Source organism: Sinohyriopsis cumingii, chromosome 9 (assembly GCF_028554795.1).
Source record: "Sinohyriopsis cumingii isolate HCF-2022 chromosome 9, ASM2855479v2, whole genome shotgun sequence".
In the NCBI taxonomy this organism is placed as follows: Eukaryota; Metazoa; Mollusca; class Bivalvia; order Unionida; family Unionidae; genus Sinohyriopsis; species Sinohyriopsis cumingii.
In genome coordinates this window covers 448,404-472,721 of record NC_142969.1, presented here as the reverse complement: position 1 = coordinate 472,721, position 24,318 = coordinate 448,404, and the positions used below count along the sequence as shown (strand labels likewise).

General features: G+C 39.0%; 1 protein-coding gene across 1 annotated transcript in view; it reads right to left on the bottom strand.

The window, feature by feature from the left end:
* The window catches only part of LOC149791149 (uncharacterized), a 206,793-nt gene that overhangs the window by 18,444 nt on the left and 164,031 nt on the right, over positions 1 to 24,318 (bottom strand). Inside the window, exon 12 of the mRNA XM_089971310.1 lies at positions 6,858 to 6,953. Within this exon, the coding sequence (XP_089827436.1) occupies positions 6,858 to 6,953 (96 nt within the window). The remainder of the gene's footprint in view (positions 1 to 6,857; positions 6,954 to 24,318) is intronic.

The following is a 24,318-nucleotide window of genomic DNA, read 5'->3' as shown; positions in this document are numbered from 1 at the left end:
AACAACTGAAACAATCATTTAGTTGTCATGCAACCTCCACATGCCTCTGAGATTGCTCAAGCAAGTGTGAAATGAACATACATGCTGCATGATTTCATAAGCAGTTTTTTATCAACTGGCAGAGATGTTGATTCTTCTCTCTGGAAAATTAGTCATTAAAAATATGAAAACTCTCATACCCACTCTTCTGAATATTCTATAAAATCCCCCCCCCTTTGAATATTTTATAAAATTCCCCCCCTCCCCGTCTCCTTTGAATATTCTATAAAATTCCCTTCCACCCACTCTTCTGAATTTTCTATAAAATTTTGTATCTTAAATTAAGAAATCTTCTTAAAAAAGAAAATGAAAAAAAAACAACATTAAAATACACAGATATGTTTAGATGATTTGATTGTCTTCAATCAGCAATTATGAACATGTCAGATCTCAACATGACGTGCTACAATTTGCATGTATTGTGTTGATGTCACTAAGTTACCTGTTCTAAAATTCAATTTTAGGTCAGTGAAGTACAATTATCATTTAGTAACTTTCAGGATATTTTTGGTTGCAGATTTACTGGACATTTTAAGCGTCTAAATTTCATGTTATATATTCCCAACTCCTCTGTGTCACTTTATTTCACCTACTCCTATTTTTACTTATGTATATATGTATCGGTGATACAAATCTGAAATATTTTGTATCTGTTTTATATGTATTGGTACACTTGTGGTACAAACCTGGTGAAATATTGCATCTTGTTTCTATTATATATGCATCAGTATACATGTGATATAATACAAATCTGGTGAACTATTTGGTAGCTATTTTATATGTACTGGTATACATGTGATGTAATGCAAATCTAGTAAAGTATTTTATATGTACTGGTATACATGTGATGTAATGCAAATCTAGTAAAGTATTTTATATGTACTGGTATAAATGTGATGTAATGCAAATCTAGTAAAGTATTTTATATGTACTGGTATACATGTGATGTAATGCAAATCTAGTAAAGTATTTTATACATATTGGTATACGTGTGATGTAATGCAAATCTAGTAAAGTATTTTATACATATTGGTATACGTGTGATGTAATGCAAATCTAGTAAAGTATTTTATATGTATTGGTATACATGTGATGTAATGCAAATCTAGTAAAGTATTTTATATATATTGGTATACATGTGATGTAATGCAAATCTAGTAAAGTATTTTATACGTATTGGTATACGTGTGATGTAATGCAAATCTAGTAAAGTATTTTATACATATTGGTATACGTGTGATGTAATGCAAATCTAGTAAAGTATTTTATATGTACTGGTATACATGTGATGTAATGCAAATCTAGTAAAGTATTTTATATGTACTGGTATACATGTGATGTAATGCAAATCTAGTAAAGTATTTTATACGTATTGGTATACGTGTGATGTAATGCAAATCTAGTAAAGTATTTTATATATATTGGTATACATGTGATGTAATGCAAATCTAGTAAAGTATTTTATACATATTGGTATACGTGTGATGTAATGCAAATCTAGTAAAGTATTTTATATATATTGGTATACATGTGATGTAATGCAAATCTAGTAAAGTATTTTATACGTATTGGTATACATGTGATGTAATGCAAATCTAGTAAAGTATTTTATACGTATTGGTATACGTGTGATGTAATGCAAATCTAGTAAAGTATTTTATACGTATTGGTATACGTGTGATGTAATGCAAATCTAGTAAAGTATTTTATACGTATTGGTATACGTGTGATGTAATGCAAATCTAGTAAAGTATTTTATACGTATTGGTATACATGTGATGTAATGCAAATCTAGTAAAGTATTTTATAAGTAATGCATTATGAAAAGTGTTGTACATAGAAGCGAGTCATGTTGACTGGACTAGGTACAATATATGGCTGTCAAGGATTCATGTTGACTGGACTAGGTGCAACATATGGCTGTCAAGGAGTCATGTCGACTGGACTAGGTACAATATATGGCTGTCAAGGAGTCATGTCGACTGGACTAGGTACAATATATGGCTGTCAAGGAGTCATGTTGACTGGACTAGGTACAACATATGGCTGTCAAGGAGTCATGTCGACTGGACTAGGTACAATATATGGCTGTCATTGAGTCATGTTGACTGGACTAGGTACAATATACAGCTATCAAGGAGTCATGTTGACTGGACTAGGTACAATATATGGCTGTCAAGGAGTCATGTTGACTGGACTAGGTACAATATATGGCTGCCAATAAATCCTTATCTGTATGGATTGTTCTGTTATGCTTGAATGATAATCGTCTTTGAGCTGTCTTAAAATTCCTGTGTGAAAAGCATAATTGATAAATGTTCAGTCCCTTTACAAGGCATAAGAAACTGTGTGATAAGTGTACTAGGAATAAGATATTATCTAATTGTCATTTGTTGTCAGCAAACAAGTAAAGCTTTCTTTTTGGCTTTGAGATTAATGAAGAAAAGAATGACTGTTAAATATCAGGTACCTGCATGGACAATGGAGGTCAAATGAGTACAGGTTTATCCCTTTGTACTTCACATAAAGCTATTTAGAAAGAAATGTGAAATAGTGTGTAGTGCATGATTTTTACATATTGAATTCAATGATTTATGTGGTGCCAATTTATGTGGATGCAACAAACTAATAGTTAAAGAATTAATTACTAATGATTGATCTATGGATCTGTTGTGACTTCTTCCCCAATCCATCTCTTTAAGTACCGACACAAACAACACTTATATGTTTAGTCTGTAAGTACCGACACAAATGACACTAATATATTTAGTCTGTAAGTACCGACACAAATGACACTAATATATTTAGTCTGTAAGTACCGACACAAATGACACTTATATGTTTAGTCTGTACGTACCGACACAAATTACACTAATATATTTAGTCTGTAAGTACCGACACAAATGACACTAATATATTTAGTCTGTAAGTACCAACACAAACAACACTTATATATTTAGTCTGTAAGTACCGACACAAATGACACTAATATATTTAGTCTGTAAGTACCGACACAAATGACACTTATATGTTTAGTCTGATAAATACTGACACAAATGACACTTATATGTTTAGTCTGTAAGTACCGACAAAAATGACACTAATATGTTTAACTACAAAAGCTGGTAGAAGATGCATTATGAATTCCCAGTAATGAAGGGAAATAACTCTAATAAATGTTACTGTTAAAAAATACTCCAATCCTCTTCAAGTACAGGACAACGAGAGACATTGGTAGAGTACAACATGGTGATTCACGCATGATCTGTATAATTAGTATGACCTTGGCTTTTGTTTTTTACAGTGCTACCTAGCAGGTCATCTTGTATTTCTGGGCCAATGCAACATACCAGATTTATCCAACAAAAAGGTCTTGGGGCCTACCCTATAAATACTATGAAAGCCTGTGGTGGGTAAGCATGGTTCAATAACTGAAAAGTACGGTACCTTGAGTTTGACCATGGGTATTGAGCTAATATGGAATGCTGGTTTAGAACAAAAGAAAGCTGATTAAATTATCTGTATACAGAATGATCTGGAACAATCATGTCACATTTCCAAACAAACAGCCCTCTACAGCTTTGTAAATGTACTGACATGGAAAGTAATCTAATTAGCTTTCCAAAATGATAAAGGTAAATGGCAACCTGATAATGGACATTACTGTGCAAGTCAATTATGACCCAGAACAGTAGATGTTAAAGCTAATGAAAGTCAGTGCATAATACAGGGTATGACAAATATTTCAAACTATGGCAACAAACTAGACAGATTTTATCTAGCCCTAAGCTACAGGTGGGGTAAACCAAGAACAAAAATACTGGTGTGATATAGCAAGAAGAAGGAAACAATGACTAGGGTAAATCAAGAACAAAATAAAATATAAAAAAACAATTGGGATACATTTATTTATAGATTACACATTTTCCAGTTTTTCTTTTGGTTAACTCTTCATGTAAGGTGTCTTATTATCAAAAAAACAAACAAACTAAAAATACAAATGACCTCCAGGTCATGATTCAGACATTAATGCAAACTGTCATATTATTGTTACAATCAATATTTTGTAGACTGATGCTCTGACTTGTTCTATTTCCTGTTCATTTGTAGACTGTGATACTTGGATGTGTTCTATTTCCTGTTCATTTTGTAGACTGTGATACTTGGATGTGTTCTATTTCCTGTTCATTTTGAAGACTGTGATACTTGAATGTGTTCTATTTCCTGTTTATCTTGTTGATCATTATACTTTGACATGTTCCATTTCCTGTTTCCACAAAATATCAGTCAGCATGTAATATTGGTATAATGGAGATCAAGGTGGGAGTGAATTAAATATTACACTTATTACAGTATCAAATGTCACCTGATATAGAATACACCTTTGTATAAAGGACACCTGGGGATAAAGGAAAATATTATATGCCAAACTGATGTCCATTACGAATATATTGCTTGACATGATCCAGTCAATTTATTACCTTACAGGATGTTGTCAGGCACTTATTGTGTGCTGTTAAGGACACGTAGGACCCAACAAGATTGTTGCTATGTAACATGACCTCACAATGGATCTATCATGATGTCAGGTCATACAATGTATGTATGTGAGATTCAGTCTTAACCTGAAACAAGATTGTTGCTATGTAACATGACCTCACATTGGATCTATCATGATGTCAGGTCATACAATGTATGTATGTGAGATTCAGTCTTAACCTGAAACAAGATTGTTGCTATGTAACATGACCTCACATTGGATCTATCATGATGTCAGGTCATACAATGTATGTATGTGAGATTCAGTCTTAACCTGAAACAAGATTGTTGCTATGTAACATAAACCTCACAATGGATCTATCATGATGTCAGGTCATACAATGTATGTATGTGAGATTCAGTCTTAACCTGAAACAAGAATGTTGCTATGTAACATAAACCTCACAATGGATCTATCATGATGTCAGGTCATACAATGTATGTATGTGAGATTCAGTCTTAACCGGAAACAAGATTGTTGCTATGTAACATAAACCTCACATTGGATCTATCATGATGTCAGGTCATACAATGTATGTATGTGAGATTCAGTCTTAACCTGAAACAAGATTGTTCCTATGTAACATGACCTCACAATGGATCTATCATGATGTCAGGTCATACAATGTATGTATGTGAGATTCAGTCTTAACCTGAAACAAGATTGTTGCTATGTAACATGACCTCACAATGGATCTATCATGATGTCAGGTCATACAATGTATGTATGTGAGATTCAGTCTTAACCTGAAACAAGATTGTTGCTATGTAACATGACCTCACATTGGATCTATCATGATGTCAGGTCATACAATGTATGTATGTGAAATTCAGTCTTAACCTGAAACAAGATTGTTGCTATGTAACATAAACCTCACATTGGATCTATCATGATGTCAGGTCATACAATGTATGTATGTGAGATTCAGTCTTAACCTGAAACAAGATTGTTGCTATGTAACATAAACCTCACATTGGATCTATCATGATGTCAGGTCATACAATGTATGTATGTGAGATTCAGTCTTAACCTGAAACAAGATTGTTGCTATGTAACATGACCTCACATTGGATCTATCATGATGTCAGGTCATACAATGTATGTATGTGAGATTCAGTCTTAACCTGAAACAAGATTGTTGCTATGTAACATAAACCTCACATTGGATCTATCATGATGACACGTCATACAATGTATGTATGTGAGATTCAGTCTTAACCTGAAACAAGATTGTTGCTATGTAACATGACCTCACATTGGATCTATCATGATGTCAGGTCATACAATGTATGTATGTGAGATTCAGTCTTAACCTGAAACAAGATTGTTGCTATGTAACATAAACCTCACATTGGATCTATCATGATGTCAGGTCATACAATGTATGTATGTGAGATTCAGTCTTAACCTGAAACAAGATTGTTGCTATGTAACATGACCTCACATTGGATCTATCATGATGTCAGGTCATACAATGTATGTATGTGAGATTCAGTCTTAACCTGAAACAAGATTGTTGCTATGTAACATGACCTCACATTGGATCTATCATGATGTCAGGTCATACAATGTATGTATGTGAGATTCAGTCTTAACCTGAAACAAGATTGTTGCTATGTAACATAAACCTCACATTGGATCTATCATGATGTCAGGTCATACAATGTATGTATGTGAGATTCAGTCTTAACCTGAAACAAGATTTCTCTTCCAATATATTTGTACTCACCTTACTTTAATGAAATTGAATATGTATTATTATTATTTACCAAAATGGGGGTTGAGGTTATGTTGGGGGTATATTATAAAAAAATTAGTGTTTCTTATGTTGAATACTGTGGTCTCTCCTGAAGAACATGGCCATGGCCTCTTGTACTTTAGTCTTGACCAAAATGTCCAACAGTACAAGCACTCTTGACCAAAATGTCCAACAGTACAAGCACTCTTGACCACAATATCCAACTGTACAAGCACTCTTGACCAAAATGTCCAACAGTACAAGCACTCTTGACCACAATGTCCAAGAGTGCAGTACCCTCTTCTCTTGCTTAATAACATATTTCTGTTGAATAATGGTTATTTATATGCTGAACTGTCCACTTGACCACTGTCTCAGTCTTCCTGAAATTAAGACCATGTGTTCATTCAATTTCTTTTCTTGCCTTAGTCATATGATAAAACATGATTTTCTTCAGGAGTCCAACTATTGCAATGGGGATGTGGTACATTAAAAAAGCAGGAATGAAAGATACTTTTAATGTATACAAAAACTGCCTACCTTTTTATCTCCCCCTCCTGGTCGATGGCCTACTTTTTCCATTGAACCTACTTTAGGCTGTGCTGCCTCCTTAAAAGCCAGTTTCTGTGATTCAATCTGAAATAACAGAGAATAAGGCTGCAAAGGTTAATATTTAGCACCCTAAAAGTTAAGAATAATTAACACTGATTGTGCATTAACAAATCATAATAATGAAAACACCAAATAACACAGTCATTATATCGTGTGACTTCATTTATTTTTCTGGTTGCTAATTTTTGTCAAAAGTGACATCTACATTGCAGATGTTTTAAAGCTAGTCCTATTGTTTCCATGGAAACAATCACTGTTCATTTGGTTTCTCTGCATTTTTAAAGCTATTCTTTTTGTTTCCATGGAAACAATCATTGTTCATTGAGTTTCTCTGTATTCTTAAGTGAAATAATGGATGAACAATTGCAGTTCAATTTCTGAACACACACATAGTGCATCATTTGTTATTAACTGCTCATAATGGTCGAAGTGCAGACTGGCTAACTATTTCATTTGTTTGAAAATGGTAGCACACTTCATAGATTGTAATATCCGTGATTATGATGGAAAAATTATTAAAGAAATCAATTTTATTTTTTTTCTTTTGCAGGAAGGCCTTAGTAGTCACTATTAATGAACCGACTGCCATACACACTTGCTTATAAGACGAATACAAACAACATATACCCTGATCTGACAATGCATAATGCACTGGGTCTATATTGCTTGTTCTACTGATTTCTCCAAACAAACATCATAGATCCAGTATAACAAAGTCCTTGATATAACATGGGTATGACTATAAAGTGTCTCAGTATAACAGTTCCTGATGTGACCTTAAAATGACTCAGTATAACACATTCCCTGATATAACACATGTATGACCTTAAAATGATTCAGTATAACACAGTCCCTAATATAACACAGTTATGATTATAAAGTGTTTCAGTATAACAGTCCCTCATATAACACAGGTATGACTATAAAATGACTCAATATAACACATTCCCTGAGATAACACAGGTATGACCATAATATTAATCAGTATAACACAGTCCCTGATATAACACAGTTATGATTATAAAGTGTTTCAGTATAACACAGTCCCTCATATAATACAGGTATGACTATAAAATGACTCAGTATAACACATTCCCTGATATAACACAGGTATGACCTTAAAATGATTCAGTATAACACAGTCCCTGATATAACACAGTTATGATTATAAAGTGTTTCAGTATAACACAGTCCCTCATATAACACAGGTATGACTATAAAATGACTCAGTGTAACACATTTCCTGAGATAACACAGGTATGAGCTTAAAATGATTCAGTATAACACAGTTATGATTATAAAGTGTTTCAGTATAACACAGTCCCTCATATAACACAGGTATGACTATGGACCCCATTATGGCTACATTCTGTTCTACATCAATTCACTTACCATTGTTTTGCTTTAAATCATCAAATAATTTAGACCCTTTTTTTAATATAAGTCATCTATGATTTGTATTATGTCATTGCTCATGCCCATTCCAGGCCAGCCACAAGAGACGGACATGGCTCTACTGAGAATCTCAAACTCTGCTAGATGTTACAGAACGGCATCATCCAAGTCTCCATTCTGCATCAATAAAATTCAGGCTGCATCTTAACGATTGAACTCAATTAATTATGTACAGCACTGTATGTGCCAAGTCCATAAACTGTCTTGACAAATATTTTCACACTATTCAACTGCTTCAAAAATGTAATAATCTGTGGTGTTTTATTTTTGTTTATGTTCTGTACATTTTCAACAGCAAATAATTGTATAAAACTTAGCTGTTTTTTTGTTAAACCTTCTTGAATTTTTTCTGCTTATGCGTGTGCATCCCCTGCTAATATATCAATTATTAAGGGAATAATTGCTTCATTATATGTTGTATGTTTGATGCTTGCATCCCTGACATTAAATGGGGTACATGTGTATACTGAGTTATATATTCCCACAATATATTCCAATATAAGGTGTGCACACCTATGTCACAAAACACTTTCATAGATCTCTCTGACAGTGTTGTAGTCAGGGAGTACAGTAGAGGGTGATCCCACATGTATCATAGTACACTTTCACCAATCCTCCTGACAGTGTTCTAGTCAGGAAGCACAGTACAGGGTGATCCCACATATATCATAGTACACTTTCACCAATCCTCCTGACAGTGTTCTAGTCAGAAAGCACAGTAGAGGGTGATCCCACATATATCATAGTACACTTTCACCAATCCTCCTGACAGTGTTCTAGTCAGAGAGCACAGTACAGGGTGATCCCACATATATCATAGTACACTTTCCTCCTGACAATATTGAAGGCAGAGAGCACAGCACAGGGTGATCCCACATATATCATAGTACACTTTCCTCCTGACAATATTGAAGGCAGATACCACAGTACAGGGTGATCCCACATATATCATAGTACACTTTCCTCCTGACAATATTGAAGGCAGAGACCACAGTACAGGGTGATCCCACATATATCATAGTACACTTTCCTCCTGACAATATTGAAGGCAGAGAGCACAGTACAGGGTGATCCCACATATATCATAGTACACTTTCACCAATCCTCCTGACAGTGTTCTAGTCAGAGAGCACAGTACAGGGTGATCCCACATATATCATAGTACACTTTCCTCCTGACAATATTGAAGGCAGAGAGCACAGTACAGGGTGATCCCACATATATCATAGTACACTTTCCTCCTGACAATATTGAAGGCAGATACCACAGTACAGGGTGATCCCACATATATCATAGTACACTTTCCTCCTGACAATATTGAAGGCAGAGACCACAGTACAGGGTGATCCCACATATATCATAGCACACTTTCCTCCTGACAATATTGAAGGCGGAGACCACAGTTCAAAGTGAGTCCATATGTAAATGGCAGTTTTTCTAAAGAAAAACAAAATACACGTGGAGTATTACCACACGGCTCAATCCTAGGCCCACTCCTCTTTCCCATTTTCATAAATGATGTGTCACTGTAAATAGGCAACTGTATTTCATCTACTTACTTATGTGCAGCTGATTCCACATTGCCAGTTTTCAAACTGCAAAAGTGAAATCTAGAGGTCTCCAATTTGATTGCATTACTCAGGACAGATTAATGGTCTATGCCAAACAGTATGAAAGCAACACAGACAGACTAAAGTATTAATGATTACTACCAAACAAAATAAGGTCAAAATCTAAGCATAGGTTAATATATTACAAATGCAATATACAACCATACCTAGACTACTGTAATGTTATTTGGGGTAACACTTCTGACAAGAATATTTACAAATTATTCTGCTTGCAAACAAAAGCTTGCAGACTTGTATCAGATAATGCTGAAAACATCCTAGATGCCATGGATGATATTAAAATGTTAACAGTGAGTAAACAAATATTGTTGAGAAAGGTAGGCTAATGCCCAAAGTTTCAACCAATATGGTCCCATTATATCTCAATGAACTATTTCATGCTAGAAGGCAACACTCCCAGTTTAAGATCAACTTCAGGAATTACCTTTCCATCTAAAAATCAAATAAAGAACTCTTTAAGAAAAGCTTTCAGTATTCAGGATCACTAATTTGGAAAAGAATCCCAAAGGAAATTAGAGAAAGTACAAATATAGATACATTTTATTATAATCTAATCTAATGGATGAGTGTGTGTGATTTGGATTTTTAACGTAGCTTTAACAATTTTTCAGTCATATCACAACGATGTCTGCAGTTTGACAGTTTATAGTGATGTCTAGCACTGTTGCATTATGCCGCAGACATGTAGCATGATGTCCCACCCAGTCACATAATCCTGACGCCAGGCCAACCAGTCCTAACACTAACCTCTTAATGTTGAGTGCCAAACGAGGCATCTGTTAGTACCATTTTTTTAAGTCTTTGGTATGACCCACGATCTCCCATATCCGAGGCAGATGCTCTAAACCACTAGGCCACTGAAGCAGTCAATTCAATGGATGAAAAGTGAAACCTGTTTGATTTGTCAAATACATTACAACTTAACGTATAAATTCACTAACATTCGATTTTGTTGTCTCACTACTTTTGTACTGTATATATACAATGTAACTATACAAAATGTACCTATACACAATGTGCCTATACACAATATTCATATACACAATGTACCTATACACAATGTACCTATACACAATGTTCTTATACACAATATACCTATACACAATGTGCCTATACACAATGTATCTACACACAATGTACCTATACACAATGTACATATACACAATGTATTTATACACAATGTACATATACACTGCCTCTGTCAACTAAAATCCAGCTCCTGGCCTTCGCGAGTGGCTTAGATTTGAAGCCCGGCAGACCATGTTTTCTACTAACAGGAGAAGGGGTGAAGGCGGCCCACTGGCGCCTTAAAACCAGTTGCTTCGGGTAGATGGGACTCGTAAACCTTGGATGGTAGCTCATCTAGGAGAAGGAAAACTCCGATTCCAAACCTCTGCTGCCTTGTGGCTATACCCACTCATGGGAAAGGCTAAGGGAGTAAACCCCGACAGAAAATCCGGAGATGGAGTCCCTAAGGCGGTATGACATTGACTTCAACGTCATTCCGGCAACTCCTGCGACGCCGTTGGTGCCAAGCTGTATCGGCATTCGTCGTTCCCTTGGGCACACCAGCTGCGTGGAGAGGGGGGATCTGCTGCATGGGCAACAGCTGATTCTCCATACCACCCTGCCCAGGCTTCATAGCTCCATTGGAGAGGACACTCCAGCGTCGTCGTACGGCGTCGGCACAACACGAGAAGTAGCAGTTTACCGGTTCTAAGTCAAAGCTCGATTGGCGCAGAGCTTGGCGCCAGGGGTTACTTCTGACGGTGGGAGAGATCATCAGGTCTCACTGGACAGCTACCGCCCGCCTCAAGCTGGGCAGCCCCCAGTCAGTAAGGTGCTGCCCGCCATGGCCTGCCTGCTTCACTGGGTGCGTGGAGCTTAGAGAACCATCTCGACAAGTGGGCCACAAAACTCTGCACCAGGAAAGACTAAAAGAAGAAATAAAAAGACTCCAACTCTTCGTTTTGCAACCTGGAACATCAGGACCATGTGTCCTGGATTGACCACTGACCTACAGCAGATCGACGATGCACGGAAGACTGCCGTCATTGACAGAGAACTCTCTCGACTGAACATCGACATTGCCTGCCTCCAGGAGACCCGACTGGCTGACAGCGGCACCATCAGGGAAGCCAATTACACATTCTTTTGGCAGGGGAAGCCCTTGGATGAACCTAGGCAGCATGGTGTAGGCTTTGCCGTCAAGAACACGCTAATCGCCTTCATTGAACCTCCATCATCAGGTACTGAGAGAATCCTTGCCTTCCGGCTGTCAACATCCTTAGGCCCGGTCAACATCTTCAGTGTGTACGCCCCAACCCTCTACTCCACCTACGAGGAGAAAGACAAGTTTTATGAGGCTCTGGATCAGGCAATATCTAGTATCCCCAACAATGAAAGCCTTTATTTACTAGGAGACTTCAATGCAAGAGTGGGAGCTGACCATGAGGCCTGGTCCACCTGTCTCGGCTTTTACGGAAGGGGCAAGATCAACGAGAATGGTCAGCGACTGCTGGAGATGTGCTGCTCCCACAGCCTATGTGTGACAAACACTTTCTTCAAATGCAAGGAGATTCACCAGGTGTCGTGGAGACACCCACGTTCACGCCACTGGCACCAGCTAGACCTCGTCATCACCAGGCGTGCAGAACTGGCCAGTGTCCTCCTTACCCGCAGCTACCACAGTGCCGATTGTGACACGGACCATTCCCTCGTGGCCAGCAAGGTGCGAATATTACCCAAGAAGCTGCACCACGCCAAGAAGAAGGGTCACCCACGTATCAACACCTACTGTGCAAGCAACCCAGAGAAAACACAGCAGTTCATCAGCAAACTGAAGGAAGCCCTCACCAAAGTGACACCTGATGACACCATTGATTCCAAGTGGTCCCATATCCGTGACTCTGTGTACAATTCAGCCATCACAGCTTACGGGAAGAGGGAGCGAAAGAATGTCGACTGGTATGAGGCAAACTGGGAGGAGATGGAGCCCGTGACTGAGGCAAAGAGGAAAGCCCTTCTGGCATACAAGGCTGCACCTAGCCCCAGAACACTACAAGCCCTCAGGATTGCAAGGAATAACGCCCAGAAGACCGCCCGCCGCTGTGCCAACACCTACTGGCTGAACCTTTGCAACAGTATACAGACAGCTGCTGACACCGGGGATACAAGAGGAATGTATGAGGGTATCAAAAAAGCGACAGGCCCCCCCAGCTACAAGACCGCCCCCCTCAAGTCCAAGACGGGTGAAGTCATCACAGACCAGGTGAAACAACTGCAGTGATGGGTTGAGCACTATCTTGAGCTATATGCAACCCAAAACAGTGTCACTGGAACTGCCCTGGACGCCATTCCAGACCTGCCTGTCATGGAGGAGCTAGACACACAGCCCACCCTGGAAGAGCTCGGAAAAGCCATCGATTGCCTTGCCTGTGGGAAGGCTCCTGGAAGCGACGGCATTCCGCCTGAAATCCTCAAGAGCGGAAAACCAGCACTGCTCCAGCCCCTACACACACTCCTCTGCCTTTGCTGGGAACAGGGATACATCCCTCAGGACGCGCGTGATGCCAACATCGTCACTTTGTACAAAAACAAAGGAGACCGTAGCGACTGCAACAACTATCGGGGCATCTCCCTCCTCAGCATCGTCGGAAAGGCCTTCGCCCGTGTTGCCTTGGCACCCTTGCAGATCCTAGCCTCCCGCGTCTACCCAGAATCCCAGTGTGGATTTCGAGCCGGCAGGTCAACTGTAGACATGATCTTCTCACTACGTCAGCTGCAGGAGAAGTGTCGCGAGCAGCGGATGCCCCTCTACATTGCCTTCATAGACCTGACGAAGGCGTTTGACATGGTTAGTCGGAGTGGACTCTTCAGACTCCTGCAGAAGATCGGCTGCCCCCCACATCTGCTTGCTGTCATTATGTTGTTCCACGAGAACATGCACAGCACAGTGTGCTTCAATGGCGCAACATCTCAAGCATTCCCAGTCGTTAGCGGAGTCAAACAAGGCTGTGTCCTTGCACCGACGCTCTTTGCCATCTTCTTCTCCATGCTTCTCCAGTACGCATTCAAGGACTGCAGCGAGGGAGTGTACATCCATACCAGGGCTGACGGCAAGCTGTTCAACATTGCCCGTCTCCGTGCTAAGACTAAAGTCACAGAGGTACTCATCCGTGAATTGCTCTTTGCCGACGATGCAGCCTTGACATCACACACGGAAGATGGACTTCAGCAGCTGGTATGCTGCCTCTCCCATGCATGTAAGGAATTTGGACTGACCATCAGTTTGAAGAAAACAAATGTCATGGCACAGGACAAAGACTCCCCTCCCTCTGTCTCCATCGATGGGTACAATTTGGAAGTTGTCGAGAACTTCACATACCTCGGGTCTAACATCTCCAGCTCACTCTCCATTGATTCTGAGGTGGGCGGCAGGATTGCCAAGGCAGCAGCAGTGATGGCCAGACTTAACCAGAGGGTCTGGAACAACCCCAACCTCACAGAGAAGACCAAACTGCGTGTCTACCAAGCGTGCGTGCTCAGCTCACTTCTCTACAGCAGTGAAACATGGACCACCTATGCAAGACACGAGAGGAAACTCAACAGCTTCCACCTGAGATGTCTGCGGCGCATTCTGCACATCCAGTGGCAGGACAAAGTACCCAACACAGAGGTTCTAGAACGCGCCAACATGAACAGCATGTTCTCCATACTCAGCGAGAGGCGCCTTCGCTGGCTCGGCCATGTCAAGAGAATGGACCCAGGTCGCATTCCCAAGGACCTGTTATATGGGGAGTTAGCAGAAGGTGCACGACCAACTGGACGACCACATCTGCGCTACAAAGATGTTTGCAAGAAGGATATGAAGACAGCAAACATCAATGTCAACGACTGGGAGAGCTGTGCAAACAACCGTTCCAGCTGGCGTCTAGCTGTCAGGCAGGGAGTTCAAAACGCAGAGGAAAAGAGAAGAATAAAGCAAGCTGAAAAGAGAGCTAAAAAGAAGGATAAGCAAAAGCGTACTTTGGAGCTATGCCATCGTCTCTCGTAGACGGACGGATGCCAAGCCATATACACAATGTGCCAATACACAATGTATTTATACACAATGTACCTATACACAATGTGCCAATACACAATGTTCTTATACACAATGTACCTATACACAATGTGCCAATACACAATGTATCTATACACAATGTACCTATACACAATATTCTTATACACAATGTACCTATACACAATGTACCTATACATAATGTGCCTATACACAATGTACCTATACACAATGTGCCTATACACAATGTACCTATACACAATGTACCCATACACAATGTTCTTAAACACAATGTACCTATACACAATGTGCCTATACACAATGTACCTAGCTGAAGCATGTTCATTTAAAATGTTCTGATTATTATGTCCATATCTTACTGCTTTGAGTGTTTAACTATGTACATGTACTTTGATATGCATATAAAATTAGGAGCCACAAGGAGGATTATTTCCATGCAACTAAATGTGTAACCCTCTTTAAATGAAGTTCATGTTTTTGTTATTATTATCATTACAGTACACTTTCACAGATCCTCATAATATTACAGTCTGGGACCCCAATGTAAGAGTGATTCCAGTATATCACAAAACACTTTCATAGATGCCCAGCCATATAACGAGGGACCCCATTCCAATGTGTCACAAAACACTTTCATAGATGCCCAGTCATATAACGAGGGACCCCATTCCAATGTATCACAAAACACTTTCACAGATGCCCAGTCATATAATGAGGGACCCCATTCCAGTGTGTCACAAAACACTTTCACTGATGCCCAATCATATAACGAGGGACCCCATTCCAATATATCACAAAACACTTTCATAGATGCCCAGTCATATAATGAGGGACCCCATTATCAAGCACTCTCATCTACATCTCAGAACACTTTCATAGATTTCCTTTCTCATGGTGAAAGACCCTAATATTTGGTGATCTTATCTATATCACAGTACACTTTCATAGATTCTGTTTGTTAATGATAGGAACCTCTGTATTGATAATGGGGACTAAGGGTAGAAGCAATGTTACCTGTAATACGTACTTGCTACCACAAGAAAAAGCAACAAACGAAACAAAAACTGTCTATAGGTTTATCAAACTATAAAGTGAAAATCAGTAATACAAAAAAGTAGAGTTTTTTGGGGGGTGGGGTGAAGGTGTTAAAGCTAATTTTAATTATGCAATACTTACCTGTCGCTATTGTGTAGCTAACCATGTTTGTGCTGAACCTTGTGTCTGTTCGATGTGAAATACATCCTCCCCCAGATTGGAGAAAATTCAGTATGACCTTTTGCAAACCATTCTATGCCACGTGCTCATGCGCAGAAGATAGATATTATGTGTCATCTTTTTCATAGATGAAGGCATCAGAGTGTGGTGGGAGGAGGGTATTCAGCAATAGTGGCAGGTAAGTATTGCATAATTAAACTTAGTTTTATCCCCCGACCCTCCAAACTACATTTTAATAGCAGCAATTACTTGTAGCTGAATTAGCTGAGTCAGCAGATGCTCTCATCAAACTGATCAAAGCAGAGAAACTGAGTTGTACTGTACTCACCATAGAGAAAGGCAATCCTCTACAGAAGGTAGATGTCTCTCTGAGATACATGTGCCATAATAATGTGCTGTAATAATGAGTCCCAGAGAGAACAAAAACCTGAGATGTGTTGCACTGCTTTACTTCCCTAATTGCTTGGAGCAAACTGCTGATGCAGTGATCAAGTTCACAAATGGGAATGCACAACCTGTGGTAGCAGTGCTTCACCTCCCTAATGGGAGGGTGTAATCTGCTGTTACAGTGCTCCATCTCCCAAAGAAAAAGCATGCAGCCTGATGCTGGCGTGTTCAACCTCCCTAATGGGACAGCCTGTGTGGTAAACCAGAGACAGCCAGTGTAAATAGACAAGCATAATCTCACTTCTTCACCTTGCAGAAGCTAGAGCATGTAGGAACACAGTTTTGAGTGTGAGGTCTTGAAAGGAAGCTTCAATCAATGGATCATGTGGGACATGGGTTAATGACCATAAAACACAAGCAAAATTCCATCTGGGCATAATGAAGCAGGAGACAGGTCTCTGGACCTCACAATACTTAATAAGATCGGCAAGGTGCAAATCTGAACTGATTCCGTGCCCTGATAGAATTTAAGTGTGTTGGAGAGGGCAGCTTGATACCCCTTGAGAGTGGATACTGAACATCTTTTGATCTTAAAAAATGAAAAGAAAGGAAATCAGCAATAAAAGTTATAAAGGGGTAATACTAAGGGGCTGATAATAACAACATGCTCCTACTGCATCAGTCACAGAAGATTCTCCACCTGGCATCATAAACTTTGGATGTAGAAGCTCTCCTGGCCTGAATGATGCAATTGGCAACTCGGCCCAAAATCTTCTGGTGGAGATAGCTATGAGCCAGGCATGAAGGTTGATAATGGATGAGTTGCGGTGGAGGAGGGATCTTCAGTGCTGCAACAGAACATCCTTCCTGTGAGGCAGAGACCTGTGTCTAAGAAATCGCTGAACCATGAACACAGGGGCCACAGGCGAAGCAATGAGGATGATCTAAGCAGCTGACTTTTTGCAGAACTTGTGGTAGCAGTCAGAAAGGTGGGAAGGAATAAGCAAATAGGCAATCCCAATGGAAGATGAATACATCTACTGCCCATGCTCTCTGACCTGGGACAGGAGGCATGTAAAAGGGAATTTTGTTATTGAGCCTGTTGCAAAGAGTTCCACTTGGGTCTTCCTGAGGGAGAACATGGACTCACTCTGTTACTGAGTGGTAAAGAGACCATTCTGTAAGGACGGCTTGGTGTGTTCTGGAAATGAACATGTTCATCTTGCCTGGAATGTGGTGAAATCTGATTGCAAAATTTTCTTAGGCTGTTCAAACGATGAGGTTCCAGACTTCCACACTAGGGAAGTGGCATGTGTGCCTTGATGACATAATAGATGTGTTGTCTGAGGAGGCCATGACACACTGGCCCCTTATTCTGTCAAAGCACCCATGTAATCCTCAAGATACTACTTCCATTTCTAGGGTGTTGAAGTGGAGGGACAATTCGGCCAGAATCAAAGAACTATGGACAATTATGCCCTCTGGCTCTAAATGAGCACCCCCACTGGAATCGGACACATCAGCGAACAAATAGCAGTGTGGATTGGGAAAATGCATGGGAATCCCACCTGGAATCTGTCTCAATTCATCCAGTGGTGGTGAAAATCTGGTCCATGAGGAATTGGGGTTGATAGAGATCTCTACCTTGCAAGAGGGAGCAACTGTAGAGGATCATATGCAGACATCCTAAGGAACCAATTGGCAGTGGAGTTCAAGATTCCGAGTAGGGAAAGATAAGTGTGAGCAGACAACAGGGTTATGTTCGTAGGGTCTATAGGAGAGCCAGGATTCGATCTACCCTATCCAAAGGATCCCAGACCAAGTTTGGTTCATGAGGAAGTTCATCCACACATAAACAAAGTCCTGACATGGAACAAGTTTCAACATCCTAAGGCTGAGTAAGAGACCCAACTGAATTACAATGAACCAAAATTGGAACATATCCTGTTGCTGTTGCTGTAGTAGGGTTTAACGCCATTTTTCAGCACACGATAGGCTATACATGGCGGCCAGTATAATTGGTGGAGGAAGAACCCGGGAAAACCCCGGAAAGAACCACCGACCCACGAGAAGCTACTGGCAAGCTTTCTCACATACCCACATTGGCTGAATCCGAGACTTGAACCCACGCAGACAGAGGTGAGATGGCAGTGATCCGTAACGGAGAGCGCGTTAGACCACTCGGCCACTCGGGGCCCCTGGAACATATCCTGATGAAGGACTAAACATTGATACTGTGAATCAGCCAGTTGTTGCAATGCTGGAGAACTGATGCTCCCAGTATTCAGAGGTAGGCCACTACCACTCCAATGATCTGGGTGAAGAATCTGGGTTCAAAAGAGATTCTGAATGACAGAAACTGAATTTAAAAACTTTGGCAAAAACAAGAGATATTTGCAGTGTGGAGGAAAAATTCAGGATGTGCAAGTGAACATCCTAAAGGTTGATGGAGATGGCCCTATCAAACAGATGAAGAGTATTCCAGATTGAGGAGGTTGTCTCCATGCTGAAGGGTTCCTCCAAGAGAAACTGGTTGAGCAGTGAGAGATGAATATGATTCAAAATTCTCATGTTTCAATAAGACTGGAGAGTAGGAGGGTAGACTGGTCTTCAAGACCCTCCTGACTGCCTCTTTCTGCAAACGGGTGTGCACCGTTTCCCTCAATTTCACCAGACTGGACTGGGGAAAGAAAATGGGGGTCCTGGATAGTGGGGGTCTATAACCCTTGTTACATTGGAGAGGACCCACCCATCATCTGTGATGCTTGACCAAGGCCCAGAGAAGAGACCTAGGTGAGCACCTACTGAGATGTGCATGGCAGTAGAGGTGTTAATTTGATAGAGCTGTCCCCCCTCCCCAGTTTCCTGTGGTAAGAAATAATAATAATAATAATAATAATAATAATAATAATAATAATAAAGACTTTATTTAGAGAAGATAACTCAATTAGTTTCAGAACTAATCTACCCTGAGGCCTTCTATCTGTTATGTACCATATATACAGTATATACAACATGATGTGAAGAGTCTGGCTTGACACTAAATAATTAAGTAATTTTAAAATTCAAAGTATCAAGCCTGGAACACATGCATAGGCATCAGTGAAAACATAAACATATATAAAACTTAAAATATAATCCTGCATTGAAAAATTCAGCTATGAAAATGATGTAAAATTACAGAAAAGCAGGCGTTATTTTTTGTACTAGAACTGTTCAATTTTCTAAAGATTTCATCCATTTAAGACACTGATTGTGAAAAGATGAAATGCTAGGAGCCTGCCTTATGTCACTGGGAATGTTGTTCCATACCAGTGGAACAGTATATTGAAAACTTTTTTAAACAATTCCTTCTTTGGCCTTGGTATAATTAATTTTTTCTTCTTATGGACCTTAAATTTGGAGTACCATCAGCATCTCTTTGGTGAAAGACATTGCTTAGATAGACAGGAATGTCTTTTCTGGATACTTTATACATCAGTTTGGTCTTTCTTAGAAATATTCTTTCATGTATTGTTAAAACCTTTTTATGATTCATTGCATCCTGAAAATTGTCTATACATTGATCTAGAATTAAATGGCAAGCCCTCTTTTTTTGGAGTTTTAAAAGTGTTGTTATGTTTGAATTAGAGGTATTACCCCATATTACATTACAGTAGTCCAGATATGGCTGAATATAACTTTTATAAAAGATGACCCTATACTGAAGAGGAATGCATGTTTTGATTTTCCTCAGTAGCCAAAGATAAGAGTTAACCTTTTTTGAAATATGTTTAATGTGAATAGACCAAGTAAGATTGTTATCCATGAATACACCAAGAATTCTATCTTGAGAGGTCATATTGAGGCTCACGTTGTCAAATAGAACCAGAGTTTGTCGCTGTCTAGCCTTGCTCATTTTTGTTGTGTTGTAACTAGTAGGGCTTTCGTTTTTTTCTGATCATACTGTTTTCCTTGCACCATACTTGAAGTCTGTTGAGAGCATCTTGTAAGTTATTTTCAAGTACTGTTTTGGTTTTACTAATCTCAGACAGTGTAGTATCATCTGCATAGAGGTCAATGGAAGAAATTGAAGTTCCAATCTTAAGAGGTAAATTGTTGATAAATTGAATGAATAACAGAAGCTCAAGGATAGAGCCTTGTGGTACTCCACAATTTATATTTTTACTTTCAGAAAGTTGACCATTTAAAGATACTTCGGTTAAGTAAGAAGTAAACCAGTTTAGGGAGCTTTCACTGCATTGATAGAATTTTAGTTTTTCAAGCAAAATTTCATGGTCTGCAAGATCAAAAGCTTTACGAAAATCAACCATAACAGTGCCTACCATTTCTCCTTGATCTAATGCTTTCAGCCATTTATCGATCAAAGATACAAGTGCAGTTTCTCAGGAGTGATTCTGGCCAAAGCCAGACTGATTATCATGAATAAGATCATAAGTGTTTAAATAGTTGAGAAAAGAATCATGTACATGTTTTTCTAGTAATTTGGAGAGACAAGGAAGGATAGAGATGGGTCTGTAGTTATTTAAATCATCTTTTGTTCCTGCTTTATGCAATGGTATAACCTTGGCAGTTTTCCATGTTTGTGGAAATTTATTAGACCTAATACTTTCATTGCAAATGAAAGCTATACTCTCTACAATTGCAGGTGCAGCTACCTTTAGTAGCCTTGGTCCAATCATATCAAGTCCTGTAGTTTTACAATCATCCATTTTTTAAATATATTTCAACACAAATTCGGGACTCATTTCAGGAATTTCAAACTTTATATTGTTTGGTAGTTGTTTTAGCACAAAAATGTTTGAGTTCCAGATGATCAGATGAAGTTCTGGGTTCTTTAAGTTTTGCAGCAATTTGAACAAAAAAGTTGTTAAAAATATCTGAAATGTCAGTTGGATTATCAGTGTAAATGCCCTCATGATAAAATTTCAGCTTTACTCTTACATTTGCCTGCACCAAACCCTGTAAACACTTTCCAGTTAGCTTTGGGATTATTTTGGTTTTCATCAAGCACCTTTTTGTAGTGCACTTGTTTGACTTCATGTATCATTTTATTAACTTTATTCCTCCAAACTCTATATTCAGTTTGATTTCCTACTGATTTTAGTTGGTCTCTTTGCTTTTGTGCTTCTAAAATTTCTGGGGAGATCCAGCCTGGCTGGTGGTCTTTCTTTATCCTGTGTGTTTTTAATGGGGCAGGTTTGTTCACTATACTGATGAACAGATCTGTCCAAGTATCTAAAACGTCATCAATATCTTCAAAGATTTGGACTGTATTCCGAGATGAAGGGGTGGGCCTGAGAGGTGTCACTGCTACAACTTGTCTTGAACTCATTGGAGTCAATGAGGATACAACTCATTGGAGTCAGTGAGGATACAGAGTGCATTGTCATCATCATAGTCAAAGATGCTTTGAGTTGGAGAGTGGATGGGCATCACTGTGTCCCTTAATGGAGGGGGTATATGAGCACTCTGTGCCATGGTCCAGGTTCATCATGATGTACATAGGAAAGACAAGAACATCTGTCTACCCTATATAATGTATCAGTCTTCTTTAGCCTTCTTCAACTGATGTATCACTGTGTGCATTATAGATGCAGTGTTTTACCTCCATAGCAAATGGGGGCATCATGCTGCCAGGAGCACAATAACCCTAACCCTATCACTGTGTGCGTTATAGATGCAGTGTTTTACCTCCATAGCAAAAGGGGGCATCACGCTGCCAGGAGCACAATATGCAGACCTGCCAACCCTGACGAGTCCGTCTCAGTAAGGCAGTTGATTTTTTTCCGTAAGATTGACCAGTTTTCAGTAAGGTGTAACAGAATATCAATAAGTGCTATTGTGATGCTGGAAAACGTAATTAAAAGTTTGACATATTGATGATAAACATTATGTTCAACCGAAAAGCTTGTAAAATATGTATACTTTATTTACCACTAGTACAGTTGCACAAATTCTAGTTCCAAACCCTATGCAGCTCAATGGCTTGCTGCTATCTCTCAACTTTAAATAATTCTTGGAAATTCTTTTCCATTTCACATGACGACGGCAATCATATTTCCTGCCATGAGACATACTAAAATTGGCACATGATGTCCAATGAGCGTAATTGTGTCCTTTCCATCTTTTTTTCACCAAATTCTAGATACTCCTTTTTTTTTTCTTCTGTTTTGATTATTAACACTTTTCAAAAAGCTTATTTTCCCTTTCATCTTAACAATGCACTGCTTTCTGGATGCCATTAAAAAAAATTCTATAATCATCAATTTGATCATGCAAACGCTTCACATGAACAAATAGGTGCAGTTTCAAACATCTGGGGTGCTGCTGTAAAGTTAGTCTGGTTCCCTGACTAATTTCACTAAATCTAAGATGAAACCTGGATCGAAACAAAACACGGACGAACCAATTATCTGGGTTTTTCGGCACCGATCATTTTCCTGTAATTTTTGTTAGTATGCCATAAGTCCATATTGCAAGGATAATTTTTGTAAGACTTACTATACCACAGGATGGATGTGTGTGTAAAATTTCATGGCAATCCTTCAAGTAGCTGAAAAGAATAATAACAAATTTGTGCTAACAAACAGTTGGATGATGGACCATCCCAATAATCTGGTCTATGACCATAGAACTAACATTAGTCCCTCAAGGGGACTGACAATTGATTGGATGATGTACATATCAAATCAGCGTCATATTCATTCAAAACAAGCTAACTATTGTAAGAAGCTTTCTGGTGAAAATCCCATCCTGATGACTTTTCATTTAGGAGTGGCAATATCATTATTTTCATGATGGTAGCCATGACGGTAGTCATGTCAACCATGATGGTAGCCATGTCAGTCATGATGGCAGCTACGACAGATCGACACTACTTGGAGCTAGTCAATAAGACTTTCCCTTCTGAAAGACCAGTGACAAGATTTTCAAGATGGCTGTCATTTTGGCCAGCTGGATGTGAGTGGAGAATAGATGAAGCCAGAAGTCACTACAAATGACAGAAACACACACACACACTGATGGCCAAACAAACACACATACACACACACACAAACACACAGATAGCCAAACAAACACACATACACACACACACACACACACACACACACAGATAGCCAAACAAACACACATACACAGACACTTTTTCCTGAGGGAGCAGGAGCAGCTGCTTAAGGCAATCAAGTTTGCAAAATATTTACTCCCATGTCAATACTAAAATATTTACTCCCATGTCAATACTAAAATATTTACTCCCATGTTAATACTAAAATATTTACTCCCATGTCATTACTAAATTACTTACTTCCACCACAGTACTAAAATATCTACTCCCATGTCAATACTAAAATATTTACTCCCATCTCAATACTAAAATATTTACTCCCATCTCAATACTAAAATATTTACTCCCATATCAATACTAAAATGTTTACTTCCATCACAATACTAAAATATCTACTCCCATGTCAATACTAAAATATTTACTCCCATGTCATTACTAAAATATTGACTCTCACGTCATTACTAAAATAACCTTACCATTACTAAATTATTTACTACCATATCATTACTAAAATATTTACTCTCATTACAAGTAACACAAAATGCTGAG